Here is an 18,586-nt window from a genome sequence, read left to right as displayed (position 1 = left end):
ATAACGGCCCGAAGATAGGAATCAGAGCCTGAATATCCCGAACCCGCTGCTCGGGTGGGTAAACCCGAAACTGCGCCGAGTTGAGAACCGCTCCGATGAAGAGGAGCTTCTGAGAGGGACACAGGTGTGACTTCGGCACATTGATGGAGAACCCCAGCAAGTGCAGGAGGTCGGCCGTAGTCTGGAGGTGGCTGACGACTGTCTGGGGCGAGCCCGCCTTCAACAACCAGTCGTCGAGGTAGGGGAAGACTGATACCCCTTGCCTGCGCAGATGGGCTGCGACCACCGCCATCACCTTCGTGAACACCCGTGGGGCGCTGGTAAGGCCGAAGGGGAGCACGGTAAACTGAAAGTGCTCTTGGCCTACCGTGAACCGCAGGTAACGCCGGTGGGCCGGCAGGACGGGGATGTGGAAATAGGCGTCCTGCAAGTCCAACGCTACCATCCAGTCTCCTGGGTCCAGGGCAGCCAGGACCTGAGCCAAAGTGAGCATCTTGAACTTCTCCGTCCGGAGGAAGCCGTTGACGTTCCGCAGATCCAAGATAGGGCGTAGGCCCCCTTTGCCCTTCTTGGGCACCAGAAAGTAGTGGGAATAACAGCCACGTCCTACTTCTGGCCCAGGAACGCGCTCGATGGCCCTCTTGGCCAAGAGGGCCGAAACCTCCTCTTGCAGAAGTTGCAAGTGATCCCCCGACACACGGTGGTATTGAGGTGGCATGGATGGAGGGGAAGACTCGAAGGGGAGGGAGAAACCCCTTCGGACAATTTGCAGCACCCACCTGTCCGAAGTGACTGTATGCCAGTGGGAGAGGTGATGGCGAACCCTGCCTCCCACAGGCGTCACATGGGCCTGAAAACTCGGACTAGGAAGGTTTTGAGGCGGGGGCTGCTGAGGGAGGTGTGGACTGGCCTCGCCGCTGGCCCCGACCACCGCCACGGCGGTTCCCACGGCCGCCACCGCGTTGCTGAACATGATGCGGCGCGTGGCTGACGGTCCGTGGTGGGGCGCCCCTTCCGTGGCCACGAAAGGAGCGAAAGGCACCCGATTGCTGGCGTGGGGCCGCAAGGCCCAAGGACTTGGCCGTGGCCCTGGAGTCCTTAAAACGTTCCAGCGCATGGTCTGCCTTGTCGCCGAAGAGGCGACGGCCATCAAACGGCATGTCCAGGAGAGTGGCCTGGACATCGGCCGAGAAATTGGCGGACCTCAACCAGGCGTGGCGTCGAACCGCCACCGTCGTTGCCATCGCCCTGCCCAGTGAGTCCGTGGTATCCAGCCCACACCGGATGGAAAAGCGTGCCGCATCTCGGCCGTCCGCAAGGGTTTGGCTGAGTTTGGCCCTGACCTCCTCAGGGCATTGTGGCAGCACCTCCGCAACCGTGTCCCACAGAGTGTGGGTGTAGCGGCCCAAGAGACAGTTGGTGTTCACTGACCGGAGCCCTAGGCTCACAGACGAGAAGACCTTCTTCCCGAACTGCTCATATCTCTTGGATTCCCTGTCGGGCGGGGCCGACGGGAATGCGGTCTGGGAGTTGGAGGCCTGGATGACCAGGCTCTCGGGGGTGGGGTGGGTGGACAAAAAGCAAGGGTCGCCCGGTGCCGGGCGGTAGCGTCTGGCCACGTTCCTATCCACAGGGGGACCTGTGGCGGGCTTGGACCAAGTGCCCAGCAGAACGTCACACAAGGCCTCATTGAACGGCAGAAGGGGCTCCGCGGAGCCGGACTGCTGTTTGAGTACCTCAGTGAGGAGATTAGTCCTCACGGCCGCGACGGGGAGCTCAAGGTTTAGGGCCTTAGCTGCCTTCGTCAACACTACACTGTAAGCAGAACCCGCCTCCGAAGCCACAGTCGGGGGCGACGTAAATCCAGTGTCTGGCGAGGTGTCAATACCACTGGCCTCCCCAAGCTCATATGTCCAGTCCTGATGAGACTGGCAATCACGTGCCAGAGGGTCCTCGGACCCCTCCCATTGCTCCTCGTCACCCGGCTCCTGGAGACCAGGATTAACAGCCAGGGCCTCCTCGTGGAGATAGAACTCTCCGAAGGCCGACGGAATCGGCGCCCAGCGGCGCCCCTCCGACACCTGAGCAGGACCGTAGGAAGCATTGGGGTCGGCAACCACGTCGGCTGCCGGGGACGACACCTGAAGGGACGTCGCCGGCGAGGTCGTAAGGTCGACCGGCGAGGTCCCGGATCCGGAGCCGGATCCAGCGAGGTCGCGCGGCGCCGGGACCGAAGTCGCCAGCGGCGCCGGGGCCGAAGCACCCGACGTCGTCGGGGCCGAAGCGCCCGACCCGGAAGGACCTCCAGACGGAGCCGATCGGCCCGAAGGCGCCACGGGAACCGACTGAGGAGGGAGGGCCCTCATGGCCATGAGGTACCTCTCGACCTCCTCCTGCGACGCGCCGTGCCCAGGGACCCGAAGGTGTGGGGCAGGCGGCGACGCTTGCGACTCCCGCGGAGCCGCGTGGGCGGTGTCGCCCGAATCCCCGGTCGCATCGAGCGAGCGACGGGGCGGGTCGGAGGACCGATGGTGTCGCTCCGACCTCTCATGCCTCTTACCTGAGGACTTGGAACCAGACGATCGGTGTCCACTCCCGGAACGTCGATGACTCCGACCTCGCGACCTGTCCCTCGACCTCCCGTGGGACCGGGACCTGGAGCGGCGCGGGGCCGACTGCCTCAGCTCGAGACGCTTGCGGGACCGCTCCCGCCTAGCCTTCGACGTCAGGGCCCGGCAGTCGGAGCAGGTTCGATCGTCGTGGTCGAGGCCTAAGCACTTCAGGCACCGGCGATGGGGGTCCGTGACCGGCATGAGTCGGCCGCACTTCGAGCAAGGCTTGAACCCGGGCATCCCTGGCACCGATAGTCGAGAATCGACTAACTAGAGGATCAAAAAGATCAAAAAAGTTTTCAGTCAAAAAGTGACTGGGGGTAGAGCTTCTTCCGGATCTGCGCTAGCTGGCGCGGAAAAAAGAAGAACTGACGTCAGCGCGCATGGGCGCCGTCTATATACTCCGATGACGTCATCCCGGCGCTCACGACGCCGACGACGGACGCGGAGCCACAGACGACGCCTACCAGCGCGCAGGGGTATTGCTACGCAAAAATTTCCGGATCCAGTCTGACGCCTGGGGATATTCTAAGGTAAGGAATCTATCACTAACGTGTCTCTTTCAGATATTTGCACTTTATTTTCCAACTATGTACTGTACTAAACACCTTTATGCATTAGTAAGTACTTGCATTTACTTGTCTAGCATAATCTATGTATGAAGCTCCAACTTTTTTAAACTTTGAATGTTACACTGTTTTAATTAGCAAGTTCAGTGATTTTAGGTACTAGATTAGACCCATTGATTACTGATATCTTCATTGTTCTCATCAAAGCGTAAATCCCAAAGACCCCTGCAAATATTCAAAGACGCAATTGAGTCTGTCTTCCGTCTAAACAGTTTTTTTTTAACATGTGCTCTTTTATTGGTATGCTAGAACTGTTTTTTGTCTTGTTCCGCTAATGGTTTTTCAAACCGAATAAAGATTGTTGGATTTAATTTAATTTAATTGACCCCGCCCCCCTTCTTTTTTGGGGGGGACTTGTTCCCTGCTCTCTGTGAGGCGAATCTGTGAAATACTGAGATAACATAGCATATTGTCTAGTCTGTGTGTCACCTGAAGAGGATGCAGCTTTTTATCCTTTCACAGTCCATAACATCAGTGCCACTGAGCTGAAGAGTCACATTTGTGTTTTAAAGCACTTGAATAACAGTTTAAGGAAGGTTTATGAAGTAACTTCTTTGATAATGTGATAGGCACTTGTGCAGTTTTTTATATTTGGTTAATTATAGCTACTCAAATCACAGTGCAGGTTAGATGTGACACCTTGAATAAGTGCATGCAGGCAGTGCCTGGAGCTGAGCATGAGTTTACTGAGCTAGCTGACACAGGGTGCATGCAGGGAGCCTGCAGACCAGCTTCCTTGTCATCATTTCAGTTGCTTGTTACACCCTGGGTCATGGGGCTGGCACAGATCAGACCACTTGCTTCTTCCCCACACAGAGCTAATTACAAGGTGAGGATGAAGTAATATTGCAGGGTGAGTCTGTGGTCAGTCAGGCCAAGTGGAACCTTAGTCGTTAAATTTATTCTGGAAAAACAAAAACTCTAAAACCTGCCCCTTGATGATAGTTGAAAACCTGAGTGACTTCCCACTCAGCAGCTGGATGTACTACTAGTTCAAAATAAAACAGTCCCACTGCGGAACAAATAACAGGGACGCTACAAGAATAAAATATCAAAGACATATATTCATTTATTTATAAACAAGTACAAATTTAGAACAGTGTAAGAAAATATACATTTCTAATTCCAATAAAACAAACATTACAGATAAATGAGAAACATTGAATTGTGCAGTAAAACCAACTCTGATGATTTGCACGGCCTCGAGTGCATAACAAAAACATGCATTCAGATGTACATATGCTAGTGCAATACCAAATGCTTACCAATGACGCTGTGCAGGAAGATATTTTTCAGGAATAGTTCTCTAGTGGTAATTTCAGGTGATCGGTCGCCAATGATTAGTACTAGATTAGTAAACATCTAAACTAGATGTTTCTGTTGTCTAGATTGGGTTTTTAGACAACAGAAACATTTCTACTGGGTAAGAATAGTCTATCAGCTAAACCAATAAAAAGTACACCTTATTACCAGTTCCAAATTGCGACGCAAAACAGATCGTGGAGAAAACATCTGCAACTGGTAAACAAAAATTTTAAACCAGTGCGAAAAGGGCAACAAAGAATTTTGGCAAACAAACTGGGCGTAGCCCAAAATAGAACCCTAGTACTTCTGTTTCCAAAACGCGTGATCTGAAGACCTGTGCTTTTGGAAAATGATCCATATAGCTTGATATTTTAACAAAATGTCTGTTTGGAGAAGTAAAATTATTGGGACAGAGGCAAATACTTTGCAGAGCTAAGCGAGAAATGTGTCACTATTCTCATAATTTTACTCACTCTTATTGGCTTACTGTCGGAAGAGTGTTGTACGATGAACTGAGCAATTTTAGCTTACGCCTTGGGCACTAACCTCACCATGTCTGTCCCTTTCTACCCTAATCTTGCAGAAACGTGTGCTCCGTGAGACAGAAACCAATCCAGGATCTTCAACGCTGTTTAACTATTCATATGCTAATGCACGAAATGTAAATCAGAATATGCTACTCAAGCATGTGCCACATACATGGTCTACTGCACGATATGAAGTGTAATAAAAACAAAACCAGGTCCCTTTCGAACAATACTGTTGAAATGGTCACACACATACATTCTCTAAAATGGAGTAAGAAAATGCAAGACTATATAATATAATGAGAAAAAGAATTTAGATCCATCATTCAACATATACATATTAATAATAATTACATTTTTTTCATTTAAAAATAATTATGTTAACTAAATTGTGGCATTATTTTCTACCACAATAGGTAAAAAATAAGGGAATCTTACCAGAAAAAAATAATCAATTATACATCTTTTATTTTACATTTTGTTATATAAATATAAACAAACATATACATAAATATATATATATTTAACAAACGTCATATAAAACGTGTTTTTGTAAAGAAAACATTGTAGTATTTACAAGGCTTCGTGCAAAAGCAGATGCAGGCGATTTAGCTCCTCAGGAGACGATACTGCCCATTTTCTCTTTATGTACTGAATGTCCAGTGCTCCAGAGTCTTTGGCCAATGCTAGTCCTGAAAGACCATTATTTTTTTCGGGTTCGCCGAGAACAGCCATAGTAATAACTCTAAAATAAGAAGATGTTCATCTTTAATGGAGAAATGTACAATTGTATTTATTCATGGCAATTTGTAAAGCCCTCTCACACAAATAAATAAAGTCTATTCTTGTTAAAAAGCATATGGCTAACAGAGGAAGCAAGCACCCTTATTGCATCTCTCTGGATGTATAGTTAGATCCTAGTGACTGTAATCTCTAGAAACGTTTACAACTGAGATAAAGTGAGTGAGCACCAGCAAATCTAAATGAGTGTGAGTGAATGAGGTTGATAATGTATGCTGTGTTATGCCTCTGAGTCTGTTGCAGGCCCAGGCACACTGTTGTTAATTCTTGGTTAATGTTAGAGCTGGCATTGAAGGTGATTATTGCCATTAGGGAGTACAACCATTGCATATAAGGTCCGGGGGGGGGGGGGGGGCGGAGTTGACAACTTGGTGGTCCTGCCACACTGGAGGAAATTATTAACAAATTGGCAGGGGGCATAATGGGGGCACCTATTACCATTTTGAAGAAAATGGAAATTGGGTCAACTACTGGGGAGTGTCGGCTTTGTTGGCATACCATGAAAGTACTTGAATAATAAATAAAAAAGTAATTCTTAAGAGTATAACTTTTTATCAAACTTATGTGACCAATATTCTGATTTAATATGCACTATTTGACTCAATTTTCTTTCAAACTTTTTTCATTTGGAAAACTCCACTGTCCTCCCTAAACTCTCCCACATGGAAACGGGCTAACTTGCTTTACTCGGTGGTATTATTATGTCACACTTTCAAACATCACTAGCCATCTCCGGCTGCCACATCTGTTGAAATTTTGATTCAAGGGCTGGTACTAAGGTTGGTCACGCATCCTTCGAAAAACATTTCTGTATTACCAGAATATTTTTGCAAGATGATTCCTTGTGGATTTCCATAGTGCTCCAGTTAATTCATTTTAAATTGTATGCATCAGGCGAATAACCCTTAATGGAGAACAAAAGGTTACTTATGAGAAAACAATAATTCTCCAGCTGAGGAATACTCCAAAGGTTCCAGTAAAGATTCATTATATGTTTCCACCAGCATCACATTTATGCTGGAGAAGTTGTGGGTAGGTGGGGGGTTATCTGGTGGAACTTTAATAGCCGCCTTATATTTTGAAATGGGGTGGCAACAGCATTTATTTATTTATTTATTTATTTTTGGCGATTTTTAGAGCGCGCAAATACCCGAGGGTGTCTCGGCGCTGTGACACAGAACTCTCCGTAGGAAAAGGAAACTAGGCATGGAATAGCCATGTTTTCAGATTTTTTCTGAACTTAAGCAGGGTAGGTGCACACTTAAGCATTACTTGAGACATTGGGAGGCAAGGAATGGTTATCCCATGCAGCCATTAGACAATGAGCATCAAGAGGGAAAAGACTGGCTTGAGCTCTGCTGAAAGATGCTTTAAACCTCCAGGTGGGCTTAAAAGGGGTAGTATTGTTATTTGTTTGGGGGATGGAGTACTACAGGAAACATATATTTTAGCTGTTGTATCTCAAAATTGCCTGTTGTTACCACATCATACTTTGACAGTAATGTCGATAAAAATAAACAAAAATACTTTTAGAAAAAAATACTTGATTCCAAAAGTCGGTCAAGCAGCAAGTATATCTTAAAGGTAATCAAATTTGATGATGATCATATGCTGCAGAAAATAATTTCCTTGGAGGTATTGCACCAAAGCTACCCTAGAAAAGGTTTATGTTTTTACATTCTACATTAAACCATGCTTCCCCTGCTGGCACCTAGTCCCTTCACTGAAGTCCATTACTGTTATTTCTGAAACCATAGGGACAATTGAAACTTTAAGCTTCAAGTTTTTAAATGAGTCAACTTTAGAACAATATTATGCAATGACTAGAACAATCTATTCCACAGGAACTACAAATAATACTGCTAGAAGACGACGGTTATATAATATTCTGATAATCCAAAATCATTTAAAAACAACATGCAGCAAATGAGGTTAAGCATTATTCAAAGGCATTTAAAATATTCTACAGGGAATATAATGATTGCACACTTGTTCACCCCCCAGTGAAAATTATTAAAATCATAAATAATCTTCAGCGATGAGCCTTACAATGCACAAAAATACATACAGCTATTGTGATGATCAGAGCACAGAGACTGCAGCAAGTAAATCTTTTTATGAGTTATTGGGCTCAAAAACAGTAATGAACTCAAACAGTTTAATAATATTTCACAATAATATAATCTGAAATGGGACAAAATGTGCTATGACCATAGAAGGTAATGTTCCGAAATAAATAAAATACAAGGACAAACGCTTACATTCAGTTCAATATAAATAGATCAGTGTGCCACGTGAACAGGTGTGTACTCACCTATCTGATCGAACGCTATCTTTGATGATAGGGTTAAAATCACTCTCAAGCAAATCCCAAATATAGATGGTTGATGCAGCATCAAGAACGAAGAACACACTGGGCTTGGTGAGCGACCACTGCACGGCAATAATTGGATGACCATTTGTACAATCGTTCCAGCGCATAATGGGCAACTCATTAGACATCAAATGCAATCGAATGCTTCCATCTGAACAACCAACCTAACATACAAGAGACAGAAAATGGTTTAGCAAACCCTTACTTAGATAGAATGTTACCCATTGGCAACTACATTGTATCAGACACTCATGATAAACGTGTGTAATGTGTATTCATTTAGGGGAGTTGTGATAGAGCTTAATTGCTATAACTATTTACTGTACAATACACGACAAGAAATTATCATGTTACCTTAGCACAAGGATTACAGAAAACCTCAAGGAGGCTAGGGATGCCAGAACTTCATAGGCGTAACTGGTAGGGATACAGCAAGCAAAAGAGGAGAGAAGACAGCTTTCACTATTGTGAATGAGAACTGGGGTAGAGTGGTATGGAAGTCATGAAGGAATTGTTCCATTAACATGTAGTCAATGAGGAATTTCTTGTTTTCCTCTTCAGAGTATAATATTTGGAATGCGATAATAGAGATAATTTGAGTTAAGCACACTTGAAAGTAGCATTTCAGGCGCTGGGTAAAGCAGCATGAGTGGATCAACACATATGTACACAATGGTCAGTAATTAGCAGTTCCACTTCCTAGGTCTCTTCATTTACGTCATAAAGACTATAATGTCCCTGCCTGCATGGGAACCCATTAACACTTTTTAAAACGTAAAATATATTCTTATATAGCGACAATCTGGAATCTTTAAATGTAGATCGAAAAATAAAGGCCTATCTGGTGATACATTGTCCAATTTTTTGGCTTGCCGTAAGATATCATATAGGACTGCAGCAAGTTTAAGTGATCATACTACACATACTCTCTGAAACCTTGATGCAGATTCATTGTCTCTCTGGAATAAAATACTTTACCCTGGATACAGGACCACAGGTTTGGTCTACACAGAAGTCTCTTGTGTGTTCTTATCACCATGTTTCACCTTTAGAAGTATTAAAGGAATCTGGAAACTGGTAGAAAAGTGTACATAAATTTGCTTAGCGAATCCATCAATGGGGTACTGCCTATCCGGTCTGGTTTATGGGATCTGGACATTTTGCATTCTGGAAAGTGGCAAATATCTCTATTTGATGAAAACCCCATTCAGATAAGATGTAATGCTGAATGCCGTATTAGAAAACCTACTTGCGACTTTAGAAACCGCAGAATATTGTTTTTTGAACTTTTGACTTCTGCGGAATCCCACTTGATCATTATTGGGACCCGAGGACCACCCACTGAATCTTTTTTGCAATCCAGGGACCAATACTGAGTCCTTACTAGAAGCAAGGGATCCAGGCCTAAAATTGTTCGATGATTTAAACCGTAAAAAAATCAACATATAATTACAAAAAAAACTGCAATCAAACAAATCCACAAATTACGAAATATTGTATTTAATTCACAAAAAATATCAAAATAAAATGTTGCCTTTAATTGGAAGGCTGGAGCTTATCTAAATTCAATTGAGGCCACTGATCGTATAAAATATATTTTGTTTGATGCACTTGCACTGCTCCAATGAATCAATCTGAGGATACAAACTTAATTTTTAGCCACCAATTTCAAATTCCTTCAAATTTACAGAGCAGTTTAACATTTTCAATTTAACATTTTGCTCCCAGATGTGCACTTCATCCCATTAGTGATGCATTCATGATAGTCACTGAAAGAAGATCCTGATGAAAGGGAATGGTTTGTAAGAAGTTGGACTAATTTTGCCACCACGAAAGTTGATTTATAACAGCCTGCAAAATTCAAAATGTGTTCTGCCATGAGTTCTCCACTTGAGCCCACTGATCGTGAATAAAAAAGTTGCTACAGTTTGGTAGCACTCTTTCTGGTAGTCAACTGCTGCAGCTCACTTTCCAAGCACAGAGTTGTAAGTTGCAGAGCTCTAGAGAAGGACCCTGCCCTGTGGCAGAAGGACGAGGTGCGCCCAAAGTGGTACCCTGATAGGAGTACATTTGTTCATACGCAAGAGTTCCAAGTACCACACTCTCCTGGCCCAGTACATGGCAATGAGAATGCTTGGGACTTGTGGTACCTTTTTTTTATCTAACAATTGTTATCGTTTTTTCATGGCACAAAACAATGCACACAAGGACACATACAGGTCCAAACTGAGCCCCATCCCACAAATGCCACCCTTTCTGTTTCCATATCTGGATGTGGTGAGGGGGCCCTGAAGTCCACTTGATCCAACACACCAGATGCTCTTCCTGGGTGTAATACACTAGTGTCCTCATTAAATTTGTGGTAAGCACGCCATTTCCGCCAGACTTGATTTCATTTCTGGGTGCATCCTCATCCCTCACACACTACCCTTTCCACTTTCATGCATCTATTCATGCCTTACTGCCACATGGTTTTTGTATCTGCCCCCACATCCTGGCCACATCCCTCTTCACCACATTAAATCCTTACCCTATTGTTCTTGATCTACTTCAGAACTCGGGGCAGAAGATTTAGTGATGGAAAGACATCCAGGAGTCCCTCATTCCTATTAAGTGCCCTGGCAGAAACTCCAATGCGCAAAATTGTTAACATTGCAGGTACTCAACAGTGGTGAATAGGTCTAGTAATAGCTCTCCCCACTGATCAAATACATCCTGCTCGCCTTGGGATGCAGATGCCATTGATCCGCCAGGGGACATCTGCTCAATTAGTTCATTCTGGCATTGAAGGACCCTGCCAAGTTGTTCACTACTTGAGAGATATTCTGCTGTTCCAGCCATCTCCAGAGAAGCAAAGTCTCTTGGCACAGGGCCCAAGATCTGCCCTGCCCTGCCGTTCTTGTTGCAGCATGATATGGCAGTGGTGTTCTTTTTGAGAACCTACTCCAGCCTTGCACAGATGAACGACAGGAAACCCTTGAGGCCAAATGAATGGCTTGAAGCTCTAATAGGTTGATGTGGAGCTGGCTCTTCATCTCCAGCTGGCTCTGATCTATCCTGTTGATGACCCCCCTCAACCCATGAGCAATGCCTCTGTCATCACTCTGAAGTCTAGGAGAGGAAGGAAGAGCCGTCGGCCGCAGGACCACTTGAGGACAGTCAACTACTACTACAGATATTAGGCCGTCTCCTTTAGGACATGGACAGAGTCAGAGGCAGCCTCGATGCTGGGTCCACTGGGATTTTAGGTTCCATTTTCGGGCCTGCAAGTGCAACATGGCATTGTAGACAAATAGGATGCAAACGGCAAAATTCCAAGTAGCCTCTTAGCCAACCTCACCGAGATACAGGACTGAACCGTGGGATTTCAGGTTCCATTGCAGGGGCAGCAAGTACAACGTTGCATTGCTGACAAGGAGGAAGCACAAGGCAAAAAGTCCAAGAAGCCTCATAGCCACCCTCACCAAGATAGTGGACTGAGCCTTAAACATTGGAATCTTAGCCCCCATGCCCTAAGCTTGCTGCAGTGGAGGAAAAGCCTTGAGCCCCAGTGTATCCAGAGTTGCCTTAGTGAATGGAAGCCTAAGTGAGGGAATCAAGTGGGTCTTCTTCTCATTTGTGGTGATACTCAAAGATCTTACAATTTCACTACCATCCAAAATTGGCCTACAACTGACTGTGACAGGCCTGGCAGTCATTAAGGTATGCAAATGCAGAAACTCCGCTGAAGATGGGTAGGGACATCTGCATCACTTTCATGAACACCACAGGAGCCAATGTGAGGCCGAAGGGTAGAACAGCAAATTGAAAGTGTTTCTGGCCCACCTTGAAACAGATAATGCCCGCAGGACTGTAAGTGGACGATATGAAAATACTTGTTCTGTAAGTTCAGGGACACAATCCAACTGCCTGGGTCCAGGGCAGATTGACTCGGAGAAAAGATGAGCATTTAGATTCCGAAGGTCCAGGATAGGATTGAGCCCTCATCCTTTTTCGGAATGAAGTAGTATGAATAATAGCCCTCATCTCTCTCTTAGTCTGGAACCTGCTTTATAGCACCCTTGTAGAGTATCAGATGTATCTCCTACAGTAGGAAGGACAGATGCTCCTCCAAAATGTGATCTGGTGAGTTGGGTTGGGGAGGAAACAGAAGGCAGGGCTTAGCCCCTTTGAGCAATCTGTAAAACCTATTGGTCGAACTTAAAGGACCACCAACCTGGGCAGAAATAAATCCTACCCCACACCATTTGGTTGTGAGTTGGTAAGAACAAACTAAAGTGACTTGGTGGCTGTCGTGACAAGGGATTAGGAGTTGGCGGTCTGATTCCCCTGCTGTCCTGTGAGATGTCTGCTATTGCCATATCTGAGTCCCAAAAAGACTGCAGCACCACTGGCTGGGTTGGCTGCCACTTCTTCAGGGTAACCCCCTGGAATAGCTCCTAAGTTTGCAGAAGTGATAGGGAACTTGATTCTCAGGAGTAAAATGCCCCAGGTTTTGTGCTGTGGCCCTCCTGTATTTAAATCATTCCAGCGCAGTCTGAGTTCTCTACGAAACCCAAAAGATACATCCATCAGCAATGTCTACACACTGCTAGAAAGTCTAGTTCACATCATACTGGTATGCCTGTGAAGCACAACACTGGTACCAACAACTCTGCCAGTGCAATCTGTGGTGTCTAGGCCTCTACAGATGACTTATTTCACCACAATCGGTCCAACATGGATAGTCTGAGCCAGGGAGGCCCGCCTTAAGGTCCTATAGGACTGCTGGCAAGATCTTGCTGGCTATGTCCCATAAAGCAAGTGTGTAGCAGCCTAACAGACATATTGCATGTATGGGTCATAGTGGCAGGCAGGCAGAAGAAAACATTTGCCAAAAGTCCATTTGTATTCTATAAGTGGGGTTTGCTCAGAAATGTCAATGAAAAGTCAAAACCTTCACAACAAGGTTGCTTGATGAGGAAGTCTGGATCCCCAGGCGCAGGACTGTGTTGCCTGGCTAATTGTAGACTAACAGGCAGACATTACTATGATTTCGATCACGTAGCGATCAAGGTATCTGTGATGGCATAATTGAATGGTAGTAAGGGATTCCATGTTGCTCCCCAAAGATTGGAGACTCTCCTTCAGAGCATTTGTCTTAGTCTAAATGGAAGGCAACTGCAACTCTAGTACCCTGGCTGCTCACATAACCAGCACTGCAAATGAAGCACTTTTATCCTTTGCTGGCCCATGTGGCGAGTCAAGATGTGTTTCAAAGGAGGTGTCATGCCCCTGGCATTTTGTATGCCAAAGTCTAAGCCGTTGTCAGTATAGTGAGGGATAGGTAAGCCTACCCTCACTCCAACATCAACAGTTTCTTGGGATGCTTGCTGTTCTGGTATAGGATCAGACCCAAAAATTTAGTAGAGCCACTGCTGATAGTGGAGTTGCAGTAGAAGTGATGGGTTAGAGTCAGGAAGCATAATAACCAGTTGAATAAATGATCTTTTATTGTATGATTACTTAAAATCTTATACAAAGGCAATAGCATAAAAGTCCATAAAAATAAAAATATAAAAGACACTCTAAATTGTGACGTAAAATTACGCCATATAAAAGTTTGAGGTGTTGCAGCATTTATCACTAGGCAAGGTTAACCGGAAATGCTCCCGCCCAAGGTGTGGGGTCGACTGTGATTTGTGTAGCGAGTACAGGGTGAGACAACACTACCCAAGGCCGAGGCTGTGCAGTACGCGGGCGTGCAATATTGTGTCTTGCAACCATGCATGGGGTTAAGTTATGCATGGGCAAGTGTCAAGATTAATGCCACATCTGTAACAGATAGAAAGTGATAATCTGCCCGGGTCAATAAAAGTCTGATATTAGAACCGCCAACTGCATGCTGCATGAGGTGTGGGTCTATGTGGAGCATGAAAGTGCAAAGGTTCCCACCAGAAGATTGTGCCAGAAATAAATAGGATGTTAGATGGAGAGACCCAACCGAATGTAGGCCCCTAAAGTGGTGCGTCCTTCATGTGTGCCAGTGTGCACTTTGAAAATCAAAGGTGCGCAGTGCATGAGCGAAATCATAGTGGCCAGTTCATATGGGATGCTCCTCGAGAAGAGGTTACTGTAGTGGTTGATGATCAGCAGCTTGTAAGTTGCGGACTTTTGTCTTCGTTACTTGGGTTGTTCTTAAAAGCCTTGTTGCTTCTGCGTAGAATTTGCAGATTTGTGTGAGGGCCATCGGTTTCATGCTGGTAAAGATAAGCGTTAGGGCCTCTTTGCATGTTGCATTTTAGACACTTCATAGTGTAAATAAAGGGAAGTTCATGCCAGTGCCAGTTCAGGGACTGGCATGAAAATCTGCACCTGGTGATCAATCGGCGACAGTGAAGCCGTAAATGGCATTAAAGCAATAGGAACTGGCGTGGACCATGGGTCAGAGTGGAAGCTTATATCAGAGTTAGCAAATGCCCGGAAAGGCTCCTAAGGGGGCAGACAGCGTTAGGGGAGAACTTTCTGGTGGTAACCTGGAGGCCCTTGTACCTCAATGAGACCCAAAGGCATGTTAGAGGGATTCGGAAGCACAATGAAGATTCGCAGCATTGTCTCCATCTGTGGTGTGGTCAACAATGGCCCAGGGAACTCGGGGCATCTGATCAGCTGGGATATCACTCTGTGGCGAGTGTCCTTGAAAGGAACTGAGGTCAGCTTATATAGTATGAAGTTGTTGTTGATCTGCAAGCCACAACATCTACCACAGTGCAGAAGAACTGGTGAAAAATTCCCAGGATCCAGTCTGGTGGCAGGTGGATATTCTAAGGTGAGGAATCTGCAATAAGAAATGTCCACCAGCTGCTATTTATACAGTGGGTCATTATACAACATCAATGTTCAATTATTAACCTAACATTGCATCTACTTTCAGAGCAAGGTCGGAAATGCTAGGCAGCTACCAGCACTTCCTCATGATGGAGACTGTGCCAACTTGACCAATGTGCCTTAAGTGTTTATTTTGGGGCAGTGGGATGAGCACAATAATCAGTAGAGGCGGTTAGAAAGGTGGAGAAAGGCAGAGCTATAATCACTTCAAGACTCTTCTACTGATTCTGGAAATAGAGTCTGCTTTGGGTTCTGACTGGTTTTAATCTGTGTTATTCATTTATTTATTTTATTTATTTATTTTAAAGAGTTTATATAGCGCTGGCTAGACCCGTAGGTATCAGAGCACTTTACATTGGGTTACACAATGTTACAGAAAAAGATAACAATTACACATTACATCAAAAATAAGCAACACATTGAGAGAGGAAAGAAAGGTGAGACACAAATAGAGCAGAGAGGGGAAGGTGGAAGTGTGAAGGGGGAGGATGAGGGAAAAGACAGCAGGAGAGACGAACGGAAGTCTGCCCAAAGACCGACTGGTTATGTGACGTCCGAGGAGGGAATCCACAGCCTGTCACCCCTATAGCTAAACAAGGTAGCTCCGGGGGTGTCCTCAGGACACCCCCGCGCCGCACGGCCCTCCAGTCTTGTGTGTGCCCACCGCTGCTGCTCGCTGTGCCGATCTGCCGTTTTTTATGTTCTTTGTTCCTGTTCATTGCCTTGCTGTTGTTTCTTGTTACCCTGTTGTATTTTGTCCAAATTGTACCTATGTGCCTAGGTTTGCTGTCACCCCGGGTGTATTCCCCGCTTCCCGGCGCCCTGAGATCGCGGCCCGCCCCCTTTTCTTCTGTGCCCTCCCCGCTCCCGCCTCCCAGCTGCTCCTCCCTCCCACTTGGCCTTAAATGGGGACCACGCGGCGCAGGTGAGTGTGACCTGTCCTCAGGACACCCCCGCGCCGCACGGCCCTCCAGTCGTGTGTGTGCCCCCCCCCGCTGCTGCTCGCTGCGCCGATCTGCCGTTTTTTTCTGTTCTTTGTTCCTGTTCATTGCCTTGCTGTTGTTTCTTGTTACCCTGTTGTATTTCGTCCAAATTGTACCTCTGTGCCTAGGTTCGCTGTCTCCCCTGGTGTATCCCCCGCTCCCCGATTCCTGCCGCCGTGAGATCGCGGCCCCGCCCCCTTTTCCTCTGTGCCCTCCCCGCTCCCGCCTCCCAGCTGCTCCTCCCTCCCACTTCGCCTTAAATGGAGACCGCGCGGACGCGCAGCGGGTGCGCCGAATGTGCGCCGAAGGCGCGCCAAAGGCAAGCCTGTCTGTGCCTGTTCGCGCCTGGACGGCGCCCAGTGCCAGGACCTCTGGCCCCCGACGATGCCTGCCCACACGACGGACCTACGACGCCGCCACCCTCATCGCACTCAAACCCGACCGAACCAGAGCCTGCCACCGAGCCACCCCGAGACGCACCCACGGACCCTTCACCTGTCAAGCCTGCAAGTTCACCTGCCTCCGGACCTGCACCGCAGCCACCAAGCCGAGCACCAACAACAGCCACCTCAAGTGCATCCTGCTCAACACCCGCTCCATCCACAGACACGCCATCGAACTTTGGAACCTGCTCGAAACAACTTCACCAGACGTCGCCTTCCTCACAGAAACCTGGATGAACGCCTCCTCTGCACCCGACATCGCCTTCGCCATCCCAGACGGATACAAGATCACCCGGAGGGACAGCGTCAACCAGACTGGAGGAGGCATCGCCATCGTACACAAGAACACCATCCGTATCACGACCGACTCCAACAACACCTTTTCCGCCACCGAACACCTCCACTTCCAGATACACACCGACCCAAAGACGACCCTCAGAGGCACCCTCGTCTATAGACCTCCGGGACCACGCACACAATTCAGCGAAGACATCGCAGACTTCATCAGCCTGCACACCCTCCCCTCCGCTGACTACATCCTCCTAGGGGACCTCAACTTCCACCTGGAGAACAACAAGGACCGCATCACCGCCGCCCTGCTGGACAACCTCGCCAACCTCGGAATCAAGCAACTGGTCAACACCCCACCCACTACGCCGGCCACACGCTTGATCCAGTCTTCTCATCCAGCAAGCACATCACCTTCAGCCACTCCACCGGACTCCACTGGACCGACCACAGCTGCGTCCACTTCAGCTTCAGAAGAACCAGGACCCACCACCACCCGCAACAGGTTCCTCACAGGAGCTGGAGCAAGATCACCGCCGAGCAGCTCACCACCTCCCTCAGCCAGAACCCACCCGCCAGCACAACAGACCCCAACGAAGCAGCCCGCAACTTCACACAGTGGCTGACCGCCTGCGCCGACGACCTCGCGCCACTGAAGAACCCTCCCAGCAGACCCAGAAGCAAGAAAGCCTCCTGGTTCACCGACGAACTCAAGGACTCCAAGAAGAACTACCGCACCCTCGAGAAAGCCTGGCTCTTCGACCAGACCACAGACAACATGACCGCCCTCAAACACGCCACCCGCAAGCACCACCAGTTTATCCGCACCACCAAGAAGAAATGACTGGACAACAACACCCACAACAGCAAGGAACTCTTCAGCATCGTCAAGGAGTTCTCCAACCCCAGCACCGGCAACAACGACATCACTCCTTCACAAGATCTCTGCGACTCTCTCGCCTCGTTCTTCCACCGCAAGATCGCCGACATCCACAACAGCTTCGGCGCACCATTCACGCACCCAACCGTCGAACCAATGCCGCCCACCGCCACCCTCCGCACCTGGACCACGGTGACCACCGAAGACACAGCCCGCACGATGAACACCATCCACTCCGGATCTCCAACCGACCCCTGCCCCCACCACGTCTTCAACAAGGCCGACTCCACCATCGCACCCCAACTCCGGAACATCATCAACACCTCCATCAACACTGCCACCTTCCCGGAGAGCTGGAAGCATGCCAAGCTTAGCGCCCTACTGAAGAAACCTACAGCGGACCCCACCGACCTCAAGAACTTCCGCCCCATCTCGCTCCTCCCTTATCCTGCCAAAGTCATCGAGAAGACCGTCAACAGACAGCTTGCCGCCTTCCTCGAGACGAACGGATCCCTCGACCCCTCGCAGTCCGGTTTCCGAGCCAACCACAGCACCGAGACCGCCCTCATCGCAGCCACCGACGACATCAGAACCCTGCTGGACAACGGGGAAACAGCGGCCCTCATCCTCCTAGACCTCTCTGCAGCGTTCGACACTGTCTGCCACCGCACCCTAGTTCAACACCTCAGCAACATCGGTATCCAAGAGAAGGCACTGGAGTGGATCATCTCGTTCCTCGCCGGAAGAACACAGAGAGTCCGCCTCTCCACCTTTTCGATCCGAAGCCACCGAAGTCATCTGCGGCGTACCGCAAGGATCATCACTCAGCCCCACCCTCTTCAACGTCTACATGAGACCTCTTGCAGCCATTGCACGC

General features: G+C 47.8%; 1 protein-coding gene across 1 annotated transcript in view; it reads right to left on the bottom strand.

Annotated features, from left to right (window-relative positions):
• Positions 1–5,523: 5,523 nt before the first annotated feature.
• The window catches only part of DYNC2I1 (dynein 2 intermediate chain 1), a 476,503-nt gene continuing 463,440 nt past the window's right edge, over positions 5,524–18,586 (bottom strand). Inside the window, exons 24-25 of the mRNA XM_086941505.1 lie at positions 8,189–8,412; positions 5,524–5,818 (exon numbers count right to left, since the gene is read on the bottom strand). Coding sequence (XP_086797631.1) covers positions 5,647–5,818; positions 8,189–8,412 — 396 coding nt within the window. The 3' untranslated portion in view covers positions 5,524–5,646. The remainder of the gene's footprint in view (positions 5,819–8,188; positions 8,413–18,586) is intronic.

This window comes from Lissotriton vulgaris, chromosome 10 (genome assembly GCF_964263255.1).
Source record: "Lissotriton vulgaris chromosome 10, aLisVul1.2, whole genome shotgun sequence".
Classification (NCBI taxonomy): domain Eukaryota; kingdom Metazoa; phylum Chordata; class Amphibia; order Caudata; family Salamandridae; genus Lissotriton; species Lissotriton vulgaris.
Note: the sequence above shows the minus strand (reverse complement) of the source record. Positions and strands in the feature narration are given on the sequence as shown.